Source organism: Hydra vulgaris, chromosome 09, assembly GCF_038396675.1.
Source record: "Hydra vulgaris chromosome 09, alternate assembly HydraT2T_AEP".
Classification (NCBI taxonomy): domain Eukaryota; kingdom Metazoa; phylum Cnidaria; class Hydrozoa; order Anthoathecata; family Hydridae; genus Hydra; species Hydra vulgaris.
In genome coordinates, this window is record NC_088928.1 from 2,772,501 (window position 1) to 2,795,194 (window position 22,694).

Here is a 22,694-nt window from a genome sequence, read left to right on the forward strand (position 1 = left end):
CAACTTCATCAATGCAGGGAGTTGGAAGCTTCCAACTTCTTGAAGGAAACCACAGAGAGTTCAGAAGAATGTTAAATTTATTTTAATAATCTCCCGGAATGTCATCACTCTAAAATTATTTGTTTTTTTGAAGTTTCATATTTCAGTGATTCAGAGATTTTATGGAAGTGCAATATACTTACCATTGACTCTGTTAAGTATAAGATTTATGATGTTGTGTTGGTTGGAACACTACATGGAGAAAACATTCCTTATTTTTTTAGGATAATGTGTTAAAATAAATTTGAGGATAAATTAAAAGAAAGTAAGTTTTTTATTGGAAAAAAATTTGTGAACAATTTTCTAAGCGTTTGCATGCATATACCGTTAAAGAAGATATAGAACTGTCTGTATGTCAACCATGTAACATTATTGACCCTCAGTTACTAAACTCGTATATTTTAGCTGACGGAAAAATGTATACCTCTTTAAAGTATAAGTGTTTTTAAGTTAAAAAGTTGTCTTAAATATTAGATATTTAACATATTTAATGAAAAATCGTTAAATATGTTTTAGAAAAATGTTTATTTTTTATAATGATTTTCATAATTTAGTTATTTTTTATGACTGAATTTAACTAAATTTTTTTTAAATTATTAACAATTGGGATTATAAAATACAGTTTGATTTTCTCATAAACTTGATTTTAATAGCTGCTAATATTGACGGAGAAACCATAGATTTACAGAATCGATAGTAGGCGAAGTATGCAAAGATGACTTCAGGCTAAGAGTAAAACTTTTGAAAGGAATAGCAAAATTAAAAGAGCCAAGGTATTGTAATTTAAACATGTAAACTCATAATGTATGATTTAATCAAGAATAAGTTCAATCCTTCTTTGTGTTATCTGCACACTGTGTATGATTATTTGTTAATAATTAAAATAAAAATAATTATAGTTGGTTAAAATAAAATTTATTTTTAAATTTATTGCTTATTATTATTTTGCAGTAATATTTTAAAATGTATTTAGTCAATACTGCTAGAAAGTTTAAAAAATAAACTTAAAAAAGAACGAATACCATAGGTTAACAATGAAGATGTACTTTTGGCAAAGATTTTGGTACTTTTGGCAAGATTTTGGTAAAGATTGGTAATTTGGCAAGATTTTGGTACTTTTTACAAAGAAAAAATTTGGCAGAAAAGGATATGGGAAAAAACACAAATTTGTTGAAGACAGCAAAATAGTTGAAGAAATTGAAACACCCAGACAAATTCGAGTAACAGTATGAATTCATTTGCATATATTTTACTTTATTTTGTTAAAATTGTTGCTTAATTTAAATTAGTTGCAATTAAAAGGTGATACAATAGTGTTTTTTTCAGAGTTCATTTCATATAACAGCATGGTTTTAAAGAATATTTATATATAACTTATTTGCTTCATGTATTTTAATTCTTTTCTATTCTAAATGGCAATAAAAAACTAAACAATCAAGTTAAACAAAAATTAAACTAAATTTAATAGCAATTATAATTGAATATTAGGGTGTATAATATTAGGGTGTAAATGTGTTGAAACTCATTTTTTACTGCTACAGTTATAATATTAAAGTTTTACTTTATTTTGTGTTATTTTTTATGAAACATGAACATTTTCAAGTATTAAGTTCCCTATTTATCCCCAAGTTGCACGTTGTGAATAAATTGTTTTTAAAAAAATAAATTTTTAACTAACTGCAACCTATTGTATTTTGAAGGTACCCACAAATTTTTATTTTATTTTTCTGTGGATATAAAAAATAAAATAACCCTGATTTTGTTTATTTATATCTTATTTTTTATTTATTTTTGTTTTAAATAAAATTGTAATTCCTAGTATAATAGATAAAGTTCATTTTTTATATTTTCTAAGTAAAAATAATTTGGTATCTTTATTTTACTTTTGCTGTAACTTACTCCACATAAGCCTTCGGTGTTAAATTTAATTTAATCCCCCCCCCCTCCTCATGGAGACGCCACTGACTGCATTAATAAAAATATTTTAAATCTTTATATTTTTAGGCTGTTTTTAGATTTATAATATGTAACAATATTTTTTTTAAAAGTTGTTGCTCGTTGAATCTTCAAATACTGTTATAGTTTTTTACAAATTATAGATTTTGGTTGAAGTCAAGATTCTATTCAATAAAGACTTGGATAGAGAGCTCTGTGTATCATTAGCACGTATTTCAAGTAGGGTGTTGGATATTGTAGGCAAGAAGCAAGATCAGTTGCTTTCAAGTATTCTTACTACAATAGAAGGCGAGAAAGATAAAGTAAAAAAGAAAGGTTTAGTTTTTTTTCAATTTTAATTTAAAGTTTTTTTTACCAAATCTAACGTACCCAAATTATGCACTGTAAACATTCATATATCAAGATTTCAATAATTTAAAAACTTGCATTTATCTTGTGACCTTTTGTGTGTGTGTTTGTGTGTGTGTGTGAAAGTCGGATAAAAACTGTTTATTTAGCATAAACAGTTTTTAGGCTCTAGATAAATAACAAAATTTATGACAAATTTTTAAAAAATGACAAAATAATGTCATTTTTTAAATATTTTATAGAAACATATATTTAAAATAATTACTCTACGTAAATAAATACTCTATGTGAATCATAAGGTATCCTTTTAACAAATGTTTGTAGATATAAGTAAAAATATCTAATCCGCGACCTTTTTTTCAAACTTTAATTGTTTTTTTCGAAATGATGATGAATACCGCCGTTCTCATGCTTCCACGGTTATTCAAAGAAGATCGCGACCATCTATTCGTTGCGGGTAAAATGCCGGTAGTGAATTCGCCAACCATTGTGTTTGACTTTGAACAAAGAAATATGGCAACATCTCCAAAAATTATGATTGTATTAGAAGTCGAAGTCATGCGCGATGACTTCGGTATAGACAACGTTCTTGCTTTAGCATGTTTGATCGGAGTTTATTACCTGTATAATGCGAAATATCATCCAAAAATTTCAAACACGCTAAAATTTGTGCAACATGCATTATCTGGTTTGTCAAGAGAAAGCGACGACATACCAATACCTGTACGCCTTCTTACAAACCTTTTGATAAAATGAACTAAATTATTTTTGCTTTTAATTTAATAAAAGGATTAGAGGATTTATTAATTATTAGATTTATTGTATTAATTATGTTAATTCTACGAAATATTTTAATAATAGTAACTCATTGTTTTTTTCATGAAAATAAGTCTTAAAATGCTTTTTCCGCATAGTATTTTGACAAAGATTGCAATCTTTAAAAATGCTTTTAAATTGTGTCTAAAATAATCACAACAATATGGTAGGTTTAATGGAACCTTACAGGGCTTTAATAGTTTAGGCTGACGGGACACCCTAAAGGTTCTTCGCTAAAACCATATATAAGGTTTTAGCGAAGAACCGTCCATTAAGGTTCTACCAAGAACCCTTCTTAAGGGTTCTTACAAAGAACCTTAAAAAAAAGTTCGTATTAGAACTTTTAGGGTGCCTCGTCAGCCTAAATTATTAGAACCCTTTAAAGTTCTTCGGAGCATACCCTTGTTCGGAGAGTGTGGGGAAGCGTGGGTGACTACTAAAAATATTGGTAAACTTTAAGGTCTTTTATTTTCTAGCTCATTTTGTAGTTTAATTAATTAATAGTAAACAAAACCATATAATTAAAAATATGAATTTCGGTCTAAAATCTCCATAACATGATGCTTTCAAAAATGTATAACACTTATACTTATTCATAAAAAATGTTTTGTAGAAAATAACTTTTAAAGTGATGAAACAAATGAGTTTCAATTGAAGATTTACAAAAATATGAAACAGCTAGGCTTCAAAAATTATCTTTTTACATAAAATTTGCTGAAATCTCTACATTACAGTAAAGATTAACTATTATACTAAAGATTAACTTTATAAGTAGTTCTCTACATCATAGTAAGGATTAACTATTAAACTAGTAAAGAAAAATTAAAATTTAATTTCTGCAGTACAATTGAAATTTGGGCGAAAAACATTTGTGGCAGGTTTTGTAGAACTATTTTCCACTGTGCGTCGGAAAAACAAACGGAGTTTAATGCCAAACGCATCTAGCTCAAGAAACTACTCATTGGGCACGGCACGTGAAAAAACATCTTTTATACGTCTTTTAAACATTTTGAATTTTTTTTTAACTGTTCGGACGTCTTTTGAACGTTCAGACGACGTAATTTTTTACATCCTGTGCCCACGAGGTAAAGGACCAACTCGCCACTGTAATGTACTAGATTATCCGTTTCGGAATGTCTATGCTTGCAGTTTTAAATAACGTTTTGATATCATCGTAAGCGTAAAATAGATCTTTAGACGTTTGTTTTGTGTTCTGAAGTTTGATATAAAAAAAATAAAGAATTAAACTCAGGGTTCTTCAATAAAAAAAAATTAAACAATACTTCCATATTTTTAAAAGAAAATGTTTATGCCAATAGTGTTTCTTGTCATTTTTATTAGTAGATGTTTTATATATAATTTTACCACTTAAACATTTGTTTATTTTATATAGTTAAGGGGAAAACCCCCTCTAAATATACCCAAAATTAAAAAAAAATATTTTTACTCATTTATGCATTTTAATATTTGCAGAGTTCAAAATAATTTGTTTTTTTACTGCTTTTCATCATAAAATCCTTCAAATTTTGCGTTTTCTTAGAGTAACTCAAAATTTATACCCTAGCAACGCCCACAGCAACGATGTAACACCTCATTAAAAATCCTAACAACTAACGTGTATTTTTATATAGCTGCAGTAAAATACTTGATTTGGCTTCTTTACTTATCCAACGAGCAAAAAAAAGTCTTGTTTATCAAGTCGGATTGCAGTTTTCGTTAACCTGAAGCTTTTAAAGTTGACAATTTTTTTATTATTTTTCAAAAAATATGTATAGCGTTTCGAATAAAATCAAGAAAAACAAATAAAAAAAAAAGATGAGAGGTTTCTTAAAGAAGAAAATTAACAGCCTCGACAAAGAAAATACTGAAATAGATTTGAATGATAATACTGCTGTAACAATATTGATTTATTCAAATGCTACTACTGTCAATAATAACTCTGTAAATAACGAATCTGGATTAAATTTACTTTCTATATCTGTATCTGCAAAGAAGGTAAAGCCAATTGAATGTTCCAGAGCAGAATAAAAATGTCTGGGTATAAGATTATAGATTGCTCTATATTATTTGAAATATTTAGTGCTTTAGCATGTCCTCAATGTGGCGAGTGTACATTTTTGTCATTGTCCGATAAAATGCAAAACAAAAAAAGAATCGCCTCATAGTTACTTATCAAGCTTAAACTGCAAATATGAAAATGAGTTTTATACTTCAAAATAATGTAGCAAAGGATATGATATTAATTGTAGAATAATAAACGCAAAGCCTGCACTTGGACAGGGACATGCTATTATAAAAATATTCACAAATTTAATGAATATACCACATCTAATAACGCAAAATAATTATAATAAATTAGTTATGAAAATAGGTGCTGTTACACAAAAAGTTCTTGAAGATACCATGTTTGATGCAGTAGCAGAATTGCGTAAACATGCTGCTAATAATGAAGTGTTTAATATTGGTGTGTCTTTTCGTTACTAATGATGATGTTTTTGATATTGGTGATTATTCTCGGCAGAGAAGAGGCTTTTATTATTAAATGGTGTCTTTTCTGGATTATCAATGGACACTGAAAAAGTTTTGGATGAAGAACCAATGTGCAGGTTCTGCAAAGGTTGTTTTTTAAAGAAAAATCTTTTAAAAACAAACCAAAAAATGCCCAAAAAAGGAACTCTCACATTTGTAAAAATAATTAAAAAGGATCTGCATTCGGTATGCAGACCACTGGTGCAAAACTTATTTTAAAGAGTTATTGATAAGTACAAATTGTGATATGTGAATTTTTTTGGAGACGGACACAGTAAAAGTTTCATTAATGTCATAGATACTTACCCTGGCATTCAAATTAATACGTTAGAATACGTGGGACACTATAAAAAACGTGTTGGTACACCACTACGAAATTTAAAGAAGAGAGAAAATGGTCTTGGTGGGCATGGTTTTCTAACGGATGCAGTAATTGATCGTCTGCAAAATTTCTTTGGCGTTGCTATAAGACAAAAAGCTGAGAAACTTAGCAGGTATGAAGACAAGCCTATTGGCTACATTATTTCATATTCCATCTTTCAAAACAACTAATTTGCATTTTCCTCACTGTCCTACCGGCATCAACAGTTGGTATAAGCTCAACTTTGATAAAGCAAGTAATGTTAACGCTTACAACCCAGGTCCGGGTCTTCCTAAAACTGGTTTGTAAGTGTTAGTGAAAATAATTTTTCAATTTAAACCCATTTTTAAGGATATTAGTAAAGACTCAGAACTAAAAAATTGTTTACATGGTAAAACTCAAAACGCTAATGAATCGTTAATTAGTATGACTTGGGACCGATTACCGAAGACTATGTATGTGTCACTCGATAATTTGAAATTTGGTGTTAACGATGCTTCAGTGTTAGTTTTTGAACAATTAAACATATTACCAGGTGCTTCCATTAAAGGTTCCAATAAAATAAATAATAAATGAATAAAACAATCTAATTATTGAATGAATGGCAAGAATAAGTTGAGGCGACAATTAAATAGTCCAAAAAAAATGACGACGAAATATGGAGAAAGAGGGTACAACCTATGAACTATGAGGATTTTAAATACTAATTTTTGTATTTAAAAAAGTTAATGATTTTAATTTTTTTTCTTTACATTTTTTGGAGTTGTTTAATGAAAAAAATGTCAATTAGCCTTTTTTTTCAGTATGAAGTATTTAAGATGCCGGCAAACATTGCTCGCCAACTATTCAAGAACTTTTTCTAAAATATTTGGTGGATGTTTATGAAATTGTTTTTTTAAAAGATGCTGTTTATGCTGTTTTAATATCATTTTATTGAATTTTAGACTTTGAATTCAAAATACATGAAATTATATTTGTAAAAAGAAATTCTGTTTAACTTAAAACACTCTTTTCCTCTATATAAACACCATATGAAAATTTTAATAAGGGTTGTTTGTTCCCTGCCCACAGTATTAACCAGCGTAAAACCTGTTTTTGCGGTTTTTCAATATTTTTTTATTTTTTGTTTCCCCAATAACAGAATTTGTTATTTTAAAATCAAACTTTGTATTTATGGAACTTATCAAGAGGTTTGACGAAGAGACATATACTTAGTCTTTTTAGTAACTTACGGAATGTATATATTTACACGACAAAAAAAAAACTAAAAAAAAAAAAACTACATGCTTTTAACAATGTTCTGGCACTTTTTGGGAAGGTTTTTGTTGCTTAAGAATTGAACACCAATGTTTTTCATTGCAACTCCCAAATGGTTTGAAGTAATTTAAATATAGATTTTTTAAAGTTACGATCGTTTACTAAAAAGAAAATTATTTTTCATAGCAATTTTTATTTATATGAAATTTTTATTAAATTAAATAAGAGTTAACTAAGTTTCTTTTTTATGTTTAAATGTCTCTCAACAGATTATTAAAACTTTTCAAGCTGCTTATCAACAGCGTGATCTAGAACGGAAAAAAATTATGAATGCCGATCAGTGAAAGATTCAGCAAAATATGGTGTTTTAGATAACTAACATGCAGACATTAAGCAAATTCCAAACATTTAAATGCTTATACTTATGTTAAATAGGGATGCTTTACAAAAAATACTATGATTGGAGCCTAAGAACAAATAAACCTCAAAATTTTCACCCCCTTTCTGTCCCAAACTAGAGGGCAACGAGTTGATAAAATATTAAACAATTTTTGTACTATTTTTTACTAGACTTACATTCAAAGAAAATTTTAAATTTTATAACATTATATTTTAGAGTTCAAAAGTTATGGCCATATAAAGTTTGAACCCGCCATATATTATATAACCATATATTTTTATTTTTTTCATACAAGTTTATTTTACAACTACAAAGTAATTATACAAGTAACCAATCACTGATTTGCAGTAAAGATATTACAAATTTAAATCATAAACATAAAGTTCGAAATATACAAGCTAAATAAAAATATAGTTGCTTACAACTCCGAGACATGAATAAAATAAATACCAATTACAACAATATAATAACGTGAAAGTAAAAATAATCCGATAAATATATCTCTATATTACTATATACCAATCTATATTACCAATAAAAACAAAAAATACAATAAATAAAAATAAACAAGCTAGTTTTTTGGAGGAGAATTTAGATGTTTCACTATAAGCTTATATACCACATTTCAAATAATGTTAGTGTATAAATATGACAAAAACAAAATTTGTGTAAGATTGATCAAAAGAACTACTTATACCAGCCGGCACAGGCACGTACAGAAAACGTACAATGTATGTTCAGTTTGCGTCTTGGACGTCCTGGAACTATTTCGGAACCAATGAAAATATTTCAGACTTGCGTAGGACGTTTGAAAGACGTCTTAATTACATTCAGAAAGCGTGATGAATTATAATAAAAATACTGGACAAACAAGCAACTAAACAAAATTACAATTCCCGGTTTATAATAACTTGTTATATTTTAAATTTTTATGGTTAACTATGCGCAGTATAGTTGTTAAACCAAACGACTTTTTTTCATCTCAAAGTAAAACTAATGCCATGGAAATGTTAATACCCAAAGGTTTCAGAAGGAGTTGCTTAAAGTCAATTTAATAGTAAGTTTTAATTATAATTATAATGACAATTAATAAGTTAAACCTATAGGTTTAACAGATTTTTACGAAGATATTGTAAATAATTTTTTTTAATTTTATATTTAAAAAAACATTTACTAAATATTTGGTCACCATCATCATAATCTTGTAAAATATCATATAGTTAATATATAGTATTCATATTGTTTTACAAGCTGATGATGGTGACCCAGTGAAAAGTATATATATATATATATATATATATATATATATATATATATATATATATATATATATATATATATATATATATATATATATATATATATATATATATATATATATATATATATATATACATGTATATATATATTTATATACATATATATATATATATATATATATATATATATATATATATATATATATGTATATATATATATATATATATATATATATATATATATATATATGTATATATATATATATACAGACATTTTTCTGAGTATTATACTTATTTTGAACTAAAATATTTTATATTTACTTTTCCCTGATTTTCTACCTGTTTTCCCTGACTTAATTTAAACCCACAAAAACTCAATTTTAGAAAAATCAACTTAAATACTTTTAGAAAAATGTTTTCAATTGCAAATATATATATATATATATATATATATATATATATATATATATATATATATATATATATATATATATATATATATATATATATATATATATATATATATATATATATATATATATATATATATATATAAGAGAGAGAGAGAGGAGATAACAAAGTGTATAATCATATTTTAAACATTTAGAATCTCAAACCGTATTATAAAATGAATTCAAGATCAAGTAGGTGGTATCAGATAAATAAAAAGGTGATGGAAATAACAGAGGAAGAGACAGTTCAAAGAGAAATGTGTGCCACAGAGTACTTCCAAGATTCATTGAATACAAATGTTCATATAGCTTCAGAATTTCAAACTGATATGGATTCAATTTCAGATTCAGAAAACTTTATTGAAGATGCAGAAGATTCAGATAAAGTGTTATCAGAGGAATATGAAAAACATAAGTCACTAACACATTTAAATCTGAGGTTAGGTGCGTGTGCAACTGAAAATAAATGGAGTCGTGAATCGATTAACCAGTTATTATGTATTCTTAGAGAAACAGGATTAAATCTTCCGAAAGATGCCCGAACACTATTAAAATCTCCAAGAAAAATAGTTACTCAAAATAAATGTGGTGGCGAATATGCATACTTTGGAATTAAGAGTGAAGTTACAAGAATATTAACATATTTAGCTGTTAAAAATGATTTTTTGATCAATTTACTTGTAAATATTGATGGCCTTCCTCTTTTCCGGTCATCTACTGTTCAGCTATGGCCTATTTTTGGTATGTTTGAGGGTTCAGACGTTTTTATTATTGGAATTTTTTGTGGAAATTGCAAACCTGACCCTTTGGTAGATTTCCTATCAGATTTTGTGAAGGAATGGATGGAAATTAAAGAAGGTGGTATTAATTTTGACGGAGTTCATATTAGTTTAACAATTAAAGCTTTTATTTGTGATGCTCCAGCTAGAGCCTATTTAAAGAGTGTTGTAAGCCACACTGGGTACAACTCTTGTGAAAGGTGTTGTGTGCATGGCTCGTATAACGGAAGAGTTGTTTTCAATGACGAAATTGATTTCAATAAAAGGGACGATTTGACTTTCCAAAACTATGGCTATCTTAATCATCAAAACGCTGTTTCTCCACTTGTGAATATTGGCATTCCCTGTATTAATTCTTTTGTTTTAGATTATATGCATTTGGTTTGTTTGGAGGTTACAAAGCGTATCTTAAAATATTTACTGAAAGGGCCTGTTGGAAAAATATCTGCATCCCAAATAGCTGAAATTTCCAGAAGATTAACTTGTTTAAATGGAAGTATGCCGAGTGAATTTGCTCGTCAACCAAGAAGTCTTCAATTTCTAGATCGTTGGAAAGCTACAGAGTTTCGGCAGTTTTTGATATATTTAGGTCCTGTTGTATTAAAGGGTGTTGTATCTGAACAGATATATGAGCATTTTCTTCTGTTAAGCACTTCTGTTGGTATCATGTTGACATTTAATGACCAGTTTCGCAACAATCACTTAGTTTACGCTCGCAGTATGATGGCACATTTTGTTTATTCATGTAAGTATATTTACGGAGAAACTTTTACTGTATATAATGTGCACAACCTACTTCATTTAGCTGATGATTGTATTTTTCATTGCTGCTCACTTAACAGTATTTCTTGTTTTCCATTTGAAAATTTTCTTCAAAGACTAAAGGAGTCAGTTAACAACTCAAGTAACCCTATTGTACAAGTGTGTAAAAGACAAGTAGAATTTCAAAATTTTTTTAAACATGTTCCACATAAGTCTTTATTTACAAAAATATCGAAAAATAAAAAAGACAGATGCTTCCTTCTTACTGACAATTCAGTTGCTTTTGTGACAGAAAATGAAAATAATGAAACTTTTCATTGTGATGTTATTAATCGAAGGTATCTTTTTAATTTATATGTCAAACCAGTTCCATCATTAAGGTTTAATATAGCACTGTTAGTGGAAGGAAACTACGGAAACGTTGAAAAAAAACTCATTTCCAAAAGTGACTTGAAAAAAAAGTGTGTTTGTCTTCAAGAACGCAGGGGGCTCGCCATATTTCCTGTTTTGCACGAAGCGGAAACTGAAAAGTTCATTTATGTTGAATAAATTTATCTCTAGTTGCAAATTTTATAGTTTTTTTGTTTCTTATTTACTCATATTTGCATATTTCTTTATTATATATATATATATATATATATATATATATATATATACATATATAATACATGTATATATATATATGCATATATATATATATATATATATATATATATATATATATATATATATATATATATATATATATATATATCTACATCTGCATATATAGGTAAGCAAAATGTGATAAAATTGCTTACCTTTCTTTTAGTAACATTTAGTAGAAAAAGAAGAGGGAAAAGGAAGAATAATAAAAATAAATTGATCCCTGCCCCAACCCAAACCCTTCGATGTGTTATCAACTTTCTTGCGAGTTCTCCCTAAATCAGTCGATGTATGTACTGAAGCCCTCGCCTATACCTAAATCAGCGTGACGTCATATTGCTGACGAATGTCTGCAATATCAGTTATTTAATTATTGTTGAAATGTATGAAATATATATATATATATATATATATATATATATATATATATATATATATATATATATATATATATATATATATATATATATGAAATACAATATAAAATATAATTATTATATAATTCTTTATTCATACTTCTTATTTATTCTCATTTTGCATAATTGTAAACATAAGACTATTTTTTAATAATACAAGTTGTATAGTAATTTGAAGGTATAAAAACATTGTCCAAATGTAAATAAGTTGGTATTCTATTTATATGGTAATTTATTGTTATATTTAATTCATTTTAACCTTATTTAACCTTATTCAATCCTTATCATTACTTTGATTCTTAATAATTTGGGCATTAATTTAAAACTGATCTGCCATTATGCTGTTTGATTGTATATTATTAAAGTTTGCAATCGAGTTCAATACAGTTGCACAATAATGCATATTATATTTATTTTGTATTGCTTATATCTTTGTTTATTTATTGCTAAAAGTTTAAAAGTTAAAATTATGTCATGGTCAAGAGTGGTATGGAAGGAGTTAATAAGGGAAGAGGAAATGGCCATTCCTACCCTCTGGATTGTAGAAAATAATGTTTGTTGGTCGACAGGCATTAATGTTGTTAGAGCTTGCTTGCAGCAATGGCCGCCGAAGGACGACTGGATTAAATATCCAATTATAAAAGTTAAGATTGAATCAGGTATTACTTTTTTTTATTATTATTTTTTGGCTTTCACGTACTTATTAAATGAACTTATTTTACATTCGTTCATAGATGACAAAAGTTTATGTGATGGCTCCCAGCCGGCACGGGGACGTACAAAAAACGTACAATGAACGTTCAGACGGAACGTCTTAGACGCGTTCAAAACACAGCAATGTATAGACGCTCAAGGACGTCTTATTCGGACGTTCAAAAGACGTCCTATAGAGACCTAAGTAAGACGTTCCTTTTAAATTCAATTTTCTGGAATTAAGCGCGCGTTCTATAGTAGTTCTATTTAAATTCCATAAGCGTACGAAATTTCGTACGCATATGAAATTTAATCAGAACTACTATAGTTTACTATATGGGCGTGAGTCACTATAGTAGTTCTACTATAAACTATAGTGTATAGTAGAACTACTATAGTGACCCACGACCCTTTAATTATCTGGAATTTAATCAGAACTACTATACAAAGTAAATCAGTATAAAAAGTAAAGTATAGTATACTTTACCACAACCCTTTAATTATCTGTTTATCTAATTATCTGGAATTTAATCAGAACTACTATATATAGTAGTTCCGATTATATATAATCAGAACTACTATATATAGTAGTTCTGATTAAATTCTAGATAATTAGATAAACAGATAATTAAAGGGTCTTGGGTCAGGATGATAAAGTTGAAAACATAATAGAAACGGGAACAGTTTCGCCTAAATAAACCAATAGAATACACAATTTAAAGTATACATTATCTACAAAATATTTCAGATTACAGATTTAAAAAATTGTCTTCAAAACTGTCATTTTCGCTGCTTCCTTTCCCACGACCACCGCCGCCTTTTCTGTCCGGCGCTCTTTTTAGGACATTACCAATGCACTTTTCTATTTCATTTCCAGCATACTTGAGCATGGCCTCTGTGAAAAGAAAAAAAAAAATAACATAAGAAAGTTTAGAATAATAGTTCATGTTGCTTTCACACACTTAATTAAATATTAACAACAACAACAAAAACTTTTTATGATATATTTATGATATATTTATTATATAAAGTATAGTTTCAATACTGAAACTAATAAATCAAATAAGTCTAATAAAACTAAAAACCCAAAGCAAATTATATATATATATATATATATATATATATATATATATATATATATATATATATATATATATATATATATATATATATATATATATATATATACATTTCAACAATAATTATATAACTGATATTGCAGACATTAGTCAGCAATATGACGTCACGCTGATTTAGGGATAAGCGAGGGCTTCAGTACATACATCAACTGATTTAGGGAGAACTCGCAAGGGAGTTGATAACACATTGAAGGGTTTGGGTTGGGGCAGGGATCAATTTATTTTTATTATTCTTCCTTTTCCCTCTTCTTTTTCTACTAAATGTTACTAAAAGAAAGGTAAGCAATTTTATCACGTTTTGCTTACCTATACATGCAGATGTAGATATATATATATGTATTATATATGTATATATATACAATAAAGAAATATGCTAATATGAGTAAATAAGAAACAAAAAAACAATAAAATTTACAACTACAGATAAATTTATTCAACATGAATGAACTTTTCAGTTTCCGCTTCGTGCAAAACAGGAAATATGGCGAGCCCCTTGCATTCTCGAAGACAAACTTTTTCAAGTCACTTTTGGAAATGAGTTTTTTTTCAACTTTTCCGTAATTTTCTTCCACTAACAGTGCCATATTAAACCTTAATGATGGAACTGGTTTGACATATAAATTAAAAAGATACCTTCGATTGATAACATCACAATGAAAAGTTTCATTATTTTCATTTTCTGTCACAAAAGCAACTGAATAGTCAGTAAGAAGGAAGCATCTGTCTTTTTTATTTTTCGATATTTTTGTAAATAAAGACTTATGTGGAACATGTTTAAAAAAATTTTGAAATTCTACTTGTCTTTTACACACTTGTACAATAGGGTTAATTGAGTTGTTAACTGACTGCTTTAGTCTTTGAAGAAAATTTTTAAATGGAAAACAAGAAATACTGTTAACTTAACAGTATTTCTTGTTTTCCATTTAAAAATTTAACTTAAGTGAGCAGCAACGATTAATACAATCATCAGCTAAATGAAGTAGGTTATGTACATTATATACAGTAAAAATTTCTCGGTAAATATACTTACATGAATAAACAAAATGTGCCATCATACTGCGAGCGTAAACTAAGTGATTGTTGCGAAACTGGTCATTAGATGTCAACATAATACCAACAGAAGTGCTTAACAGAAGAAAATGCTCATATGTCTGTTCAGATACAACACGCTTTAATACAACAGGACCTAAATATATCAAAAACTGCCAAAACTCTGTAGCTTTCCAACGATCTAGAAATTGAAGACTTCTTGGTTGACGAGCAAATTCACTCGGCATACTTCCATTTAAACAAGTTAATTTTCTGGAAATTTTAGCTATTTGGGATGCAGATATTTTTCCAACAGGCCCTTTCAGTAAATATTTTAAGATACGCTTTGTAACACCCAAACAAACCGAATACATATAATCTAAAACAAAAGAATTAATACAGGGAATCCCAATATTCACAAGTGGAGAAACAGCTTTTTGATGATCAAGATAGCCATAGTTTTGGAAAGTCAACTCGAAATTCAAATTGAAATCAATTTCATCATTGAAAACAACTCTTCCGTTATGCGAGCCATGCACACAACACCTTTCACAAGAGTTGTAGCCAGTGTGGCTTACAACACTCGTTTAATAGGCTCTAGCTGGAACATCACAAATAAAAACTTTAATTGTTAAACTAATATGAACTCCATCAAAATCAATTCCACCTTCTTTAATTTCCATCCATTCCTTCACAAAATCTGATAGGAAATCTACCAAAGGGTCAGGTTTACAATTTCAACAAAAAATTCCAATAATAAAAACGTCTGAACCCTCAAACATACTAAGAATAGGCCATAGCTAAACAGTAGATGACCAAAGAGTCATCTACTGTTTAGCTTTGGCCTATTCTTAGTATGTTTGAGGAAGGCCATCAATATTTACAAGTAAATTGATCAAAAAATCATTTTTAACAGCTAAATATGTTAACATTCTTGTAACTTCACTCTTAATTCCAAAGTATGCATATTCGCCACCACATTTATTTTGAGTTACTATTTTTCTTGGAGAGTTTAATAGTGTTCGGGCATCTTTCGGAAGATTTAATCCTGTTTCTCTAAGAATACATAATAACTGGTTAATCGATTCACAACTCCATTTATTTTCAGTTGCACATGCATCTAACCTCAGATTTAAATGTGTTAGTGACTTATGTTTTTCATATTCCTCTGATAACACTTTATCTGAATCATCTGCATCTTCAATTAGGTTTTCTGAATCTGAAATTGAATCCATATCAGTTTGAAATTCTGAAGCTATATGAACATTTGTATTCAATGAATCTTGGAAGTACTCTGTGGCACACATTTCTCTTTGAACTGTCTCTTTCTCTGTTATTTCCATCACCTTTTATTTATCTGATACCACCTACTTGATCTTGAATTCATTTTATAATATGGTTTGTGATTGAAATGTTTAAAATATGGTTATATACTTTGTTAGTATATAACAAAGCTTTGTTGTATGTATATATATATATATATATATATATATATTTATATATATATATATATATATATATATATAGGTATATAATTTGCAATTGAAAACATTTTTTTAAAAGTATTTAAGTTGATTTTTCTGAAATTGAGTTTTAGTGGGTTTAGATTAAGTCAGGGAAAACAGGTAGAAAATCAGGGGAAAAGTGAATATAAAAGATTTTTGTTCAAAATGAGCATAATACTCAGAAAAATGTCTGGCCATATACCACTATATATAAAATACGACATAGTAACTATACATATCCCACTATTTAGTATATATTAGATATTCATTTTAATCACATCATACATTCATATATTTAATATAGCCACAATAAATAAATAAATATGTATATATATATATATATATATATATAAATATATATATATATATATATATATATATATATATATATATATATATATATATATATATATATATATATATATATATATATATATATACTTTTCACTGGGTCACCATCATCAGCTTGTAAAACAATATGTATACTATATATTAACTATATGATATTTTACAAGATTATGATGATGGTGACCAAATATTTAGTTAATGTGTTTTTAAATATAAAATTAAAAAAAAATTATTTACAATATCTTCGTAAAAGTCTGTTAAACCTATAGGTTTAACTTATTAATTATCATTACAATGATAATTAAAACTTACTATTAAATTGACTTTAAGCAACTCCTTGTGAAACCTTTGGATATTAACATTTCCATGGTATTAGTTTTAATTTGAGTTAAAAAAAAATGTCGTTGGGTTTAACAACTAAACTGCGCATAGTTAACCATAAAAATTTAAAAAATAATAAGTTATTATAAACCGGGAATTGTAATTTTGTTTAGTTGCTTGTTTGTCCAGTATTTTTATTATAATTCATCACGCTTCCTGAATGCAATCAAGACGTCCTTCAAACGTCCTACGCAAGTCTGAAATATTTTAATTGGTTCCGAAATAGTTCCAGGACGTCCAAGACGCAAATTGAACGTACATCGTACGTTTTCTGCACGTGCCTGCGCCGGCTGGGCTTTGATTTCACATCTGACGAAGAAAATGAAGAGTTACATAATCCAAAAAAACGAAAGCGTAAGTACTTTGTTTAGTATAAACATTTTGCATTTTATTGTACATAACATTTTACTGTTTATGTATTTTAGACCCAATAGCTGTTAAAAGGAAATGTGTTTCTCCAATCATACAATCGCAATACCAACAACCGTTTAAAACTCCCTTCGCTTTGATTGATTCTTTGTCTACTATATCACCAACTGCATCACAATCCTCATTGTTTTTATCTTCTACCCAACAAGAAAAGACCATATCTCATAAAATCTTACACCCAATTCTTCAGCATCCACTACAATCAAAAATACCTCGAAGAATTTTAAAGACATCCTTATTATCACAGTCTAATTCTACATTTAGTGCAAATACATATGTATCACAAAGAGCTCAACAAGAAAGTAGAAAAACTTCAAATATAGCATTAAACAAGTTTCCATTAACTGAAGCAAGTATGTTAACTGAAGCAACCATAAGTACTTTTAAAAATAATTTATTTTTAAAAGTACTTATGGTTACTTATGCATACTTTTAAAAAGTTTTTAAAAGTACTTATGTTTATTAATGTTAAAATGTTATTCTTATTTATGTTAAAAGTTTTTATATTTTCTTATTTAATATAATATTTCATAATTTAATAATAAATAATAATGTATAAAGATTATGTGAAGCTATGATATGAAACCACAGCTTTTGATATGAAATGAAATTTTCTTTTGTTCTGTTAGTTATTGACTTTTTTTTCAATTTTACAGAATTTCAGTATAAGGTTCTTCACCAATTAGAAGAGATTTTGGAAGAAACTAAAAAACAAGGCAACCAAGACAAATTACTCGATTCAACATATTTTATACATCAAATGTCTGATTTGGAAAATTTTCATGAGTTTGATAATGGATTGAATGAAAATTGTCAATATACTAGTTTGGTAGGTTTTAGTTTTAATTAAATAAAGGCAATTTCCAGATTTCCCTGTTATAGAACTTTTGGTGATTTTTAGAATCTAATAAGGAATTTTAAACTTTATAAGTTATGTTTATAAGGAAGGTATACTATCATTCATCCTCAACATTGAATAACTGAATAATTATTTTTTTTAGAGAACCCAACTTTCTAAAATGGGTGGTGTCACGTGCTATGCAAATGTTAAAGCAATTCTTTTAAAGTATGTATCTGGAAAAATTTTGCATTGTTTATTTTCTTAATTATATTGTTTGTCTGTAAAATTTTGCTCTGCTTAAAATATATGAAATGAAAAACATAATTATGTTTTATGAACTTGAGTTCATAGCTGACACTTCTTTTATTCCCATATTTAATACCCATAATAGTTTTCATTATGTAAAATTTAAAAATGCTGAAGTAAAGGGATAACATTTCTCCAGCCTATCCGCTATAAATGTATAGTGAAATTTATGTTATATTATATTAATTATTCAATTTACTACCTAGACTAATGACAAACAAGTTAATGTCAAATTTTAATTTGGATGGAACAGGGAAGAAGATGCCATTTCGCAAGACAAATTTGATAAAGGTTATTGTTGGTATAAAGATATAAATCTTTTTCTTTTTTTCTTTTTTAAAATTTACCTTGGGTTTTTAGTTTTATTAGACTTATTTGATTTATTAGTTTCAGTGTTGAAACTATACTTTATATAATAAATATATCATAAAAAGTTTTGTTGTTGTTGTTATTTAATTAAGTGTGTGAAAGGTAACATGAACTCTGTTGTTATTTAATTAAGTGTGTGAAAGGTAACATGAACTTATTCTAAACTTTCTTATGTTATTTTTTTTTTCTTTTCACAGAGGCCATGCCCAAGTATGCTGGAAATGAAATAGAAAAGTGCATTGGTAATGTCCTAAAAAGAGCGCCGGACAGAAAAGGCGGCGGTGGTCGTGAGAAAGGAAACAGCGAAAATGACAGTTTTGAAAATAATTTTTAAAATCTGTAATCTGAAATATTTTGTAGATAGTGTATACTTTTAATTTTGTATTCTATTGGTTTATTTAGGCGAAACTGTTCCCGTTTCTATTATGTTTTTAACTTTAACATCCTGACCCAAGACCTTTTAATAATCTGTTTATCTAATTATCTGGAATTTAATCAGAACTACTATATATATTAGTTCTGATTATATGTAATCAGAACTACTATATATAGTAGTTCTGATTAAGTTCCAGATAATTAGATAAACAGATAATTAAAGGGTCGTGGGTCACTATAGTAGTTCTACTATACACTATAGTGTATAATAGAACTACTATAGTGACTCACGCCCATATAGTTTTGATTAAATTCCATATGTGTACGAAATTTCGTACGCATATGGAAATTAATTAGAACTACTATAGAACGCGCGCTTAATTCCAAAAAATTAAATTTAAAAGGAGCGTCTTACTTAGGTCTTTATAGGACGTCTTTTGAACGTCCGAATAAGACGTACTTGAGCGTCTATACATTGATGTGTTTTGAACGCGTCTAAGACGTTCCGTCTGAACGTTCATTGTACGTTTTTTGTACGTCCCCGTGCCGGCTGGGATTTGTAGTCATAAGAAGCTTGCAGACGACTTAAGTCAGTCTTACCATCGAGTACCTATTTCTTAGACGTGTAATACACATAAAAAATCAGTTGTGTTAAATATATACCTTGTTATTAATATTATTTGTTTTTATCGATTTGTATAAAAAGTTAAGTTACATTTATTTATTTATTCAAACTTAAAAAAATTCCTGACAGTTGTTTAATTTGATTATTGTAGTTTTTAGCTTTATTTTCAGAGAGTGTTCGTTGTTTAAGTTTAATAGTGATTTGTTTCTGAAAACTAATTTGTTAAATAAATAGGGACCACGATATGTAATTGAGAATTTTGAGAGTCTTGTTGTTTCAAAAGTTTGTATCTTAAAGTTTTATATGATCATAACTTTTAAATTGTGAAAGATTATACTATGAAACTTAAAATTAATCGATGAATATAGTTCAAGAGCTATCTCAGCTATCTCAATAAACAAAAAATGCTGGATCTGCCCCTCCGATCACTAAAACGCTCATCATCAACGACTAAAACAAGATCCGGCAAAAAAATTAAAAAAAGAGAAAAAATTCTTTTATCAATAATATGTATATATATATATATATATATATATATATATATATATATATATATATATATATATATATATAGATATATATATATATATATATATATTGTTAAAAAAAAATTCTTAATCAATAATATATACATATTTATATATATATATATTATTGTTAAAAAAAAATTCTTAATCAATAATATATATATATATATATATATATATATATATATATATATATATATATATATATATATATATATATATATATATATATATATTGTTAACAAAAAATTCTTAATCAATAATATATACATATTTATATATATATATATTATTGTTAAAAAAAAATTCATAATCAATAATATATACATATTTATATATATATATTATTGTTAAAAAAAAATTCTTAATCAATAATATATATATATATATATATATATATATATATATATATATATATATATATATATATATATATATATGTATATATATATATATATATATATATATATATATATATATATATATATATATATATATATATATATATATATATATATACAGTCAGAGAAATAAGTATCTGAACAAAACATTTTATTGTGAAAAATAAACTTTGTCAGGTTGTTTCCGAAAAACATATGTTTTTGATAAATACTTTTATAATTATTCTAAAAGCAAATTTAATTACGATTTTATGTTGCAAAAAATTAATCAACGGTAATTAACTTGCGTTGCTAAAATTTAACGATTCCCGAAGGAGTGTTAAAACTTCAATGAAAAATAATTATCCGAACTTGTTGTTTTGTAAACGAAGTTTTGAAATTGATTATTAAAAAAAGTTGTTAAACCAATGGTTTTAGAAATATTGTTGTTTTACAACGAGTAATTTTTAATAACTGACTGATATTTTTTTAAATTCATTTGATTTACCATTGATATCATCAAGTATGGGAGTTAAAATCAATGAATGGTCCCAAGCTCAGCGCAATTTGGTTATTGACTTTTTCAAGCAAGGTAAAACGTTTAGGTCGATAAATAAAGCGACTAGAATGGCATTAGGAACCATCAGCGATCTGATTAAAAAGTATAATATGTTTGGATATGTGCAAAAACAGCCCAGATTCGGAGCAAAGCGTAAAACAACATCAAGAATAGATCGACAAATTGTCAAGATGGTGCAAAAAAACCGCTTTTTATCAGCACCAAAAGTGTCAAGCCTCCTTGAGAAAGAATTTGGGTTAAAAGTGAGCTCATGTACTATTCGAAATCGATTGAAAGAAAGTGGACTCAAAGCAAGAGTTCCACGCAAGAAACCATTCCTTTCAAAAATCCATCGAAAACGAAGACTTGCATTTGCTAAAAATATGTAAATATGCCGGTATCATTCTGGAGGAAAGTTTTGTGGACGGACGAGTCAAAATTTAATCTTGTGAAGTCCGATGGAACTCAAAAAGTATGGAGAAAAAAAGGGGAAGCATTCACACTCAGTTGTATTCGAGGCACAGTATAAAAAACAATCAGGTCATTATAAAGATTCAGCAAAAGTTCTGTTTAAAAAGATTGAGTTGACTAAATTGCAAGATAAAAAGATGCAAGAAGTCGTTTTTAAAAACTTAGCTGGAAATTCATTTTGCTGTTTACAGGAGAACTTTCTCTATTGCATCATAATGGATGATGAGAAAGTAAATTGCGACAAAGCCATTGATCGAATACTCATTATTAGGAAACCAAATGAGGAAAAATAAGAATTTGTTCCTAAGCTTAAACCCAAAAAAATAATGAAAATTGATTTTGATTGTAACTGCTGGATTGATCTTGTTCAAATATGCCAAATTGAAGTGGAACCTCCTACTACAATTTATTTTTCATATGTTGAACTGATGACATCAAAAGAATCTGGAAAAGTTTTACCGTTTACATTTCTTCCAAACAACTCTCAGTCGGTTGAACGTGCAGTTAAGTCAGTAACCGAAGCATCAAAACTGGTTTATGGTCTCAAAAAAAGGCACAACTTTATTCTAACTAAAGATCAGAGTAGGAAAGAAAATCATAGAAATGTTACCAAAAGCAATTATTTTGTTCCAAGCATTTAAAAAAAACTGTTAAATGTAACTCATGTAATATTAATTGTAATAAGAACAATTTATTTA

At 27.4% G+C, this 22,694-nt stretch overlaps 1 protein-coding gene and 1 long non-coding RNA gene across 2 annotated transcripts; one reads left to right on the forward strand and one right to left on the reverse strand.

The window, feature by feature from the left end:
* Positions 1–13,427: 13,427 nt before the first annotated feature.
* Positions 13,428–17,251, reverse strand: LOC136084977 (uncharacterized). Its single transcript, XR_010640966.1, has 2 exons — positions 17,046–17,251; positions 13,428–13,607 (listed from the first exon to the last, which is right to left on the reverse strand). It is a non-coding gene; the product is annotated as an uncharacterized LOC136084977 (long non-coding RNA).
* Positions 17,252–17,274: 23 nt separating this feature from the next.
* LOC136085177 (uncharacterized) lies at positions 17,275–19,436 on the forward strand. The gene is made up of 7 exons (XM_065806465.1): positions 17,275–17,298; positions 17,357–17,468; positions 17,540–17,896; positions 18,200–18,372; positions 18,545–18,609; positions 18,897–18,991; positions 19,257–19,436. Exons 1-7 carry the CDS (start codon positions 17,275–17,277, stop codon positions 19,391–19,393), a joined length of 963 nt encoding a protein of 320 aa, XP_065662537.1. The 3' UTR covers positions 19,394–19,436.
* The last annotated feature ends 3,258 nt before the right edge of the window (positions 19,437–22,694 follow it).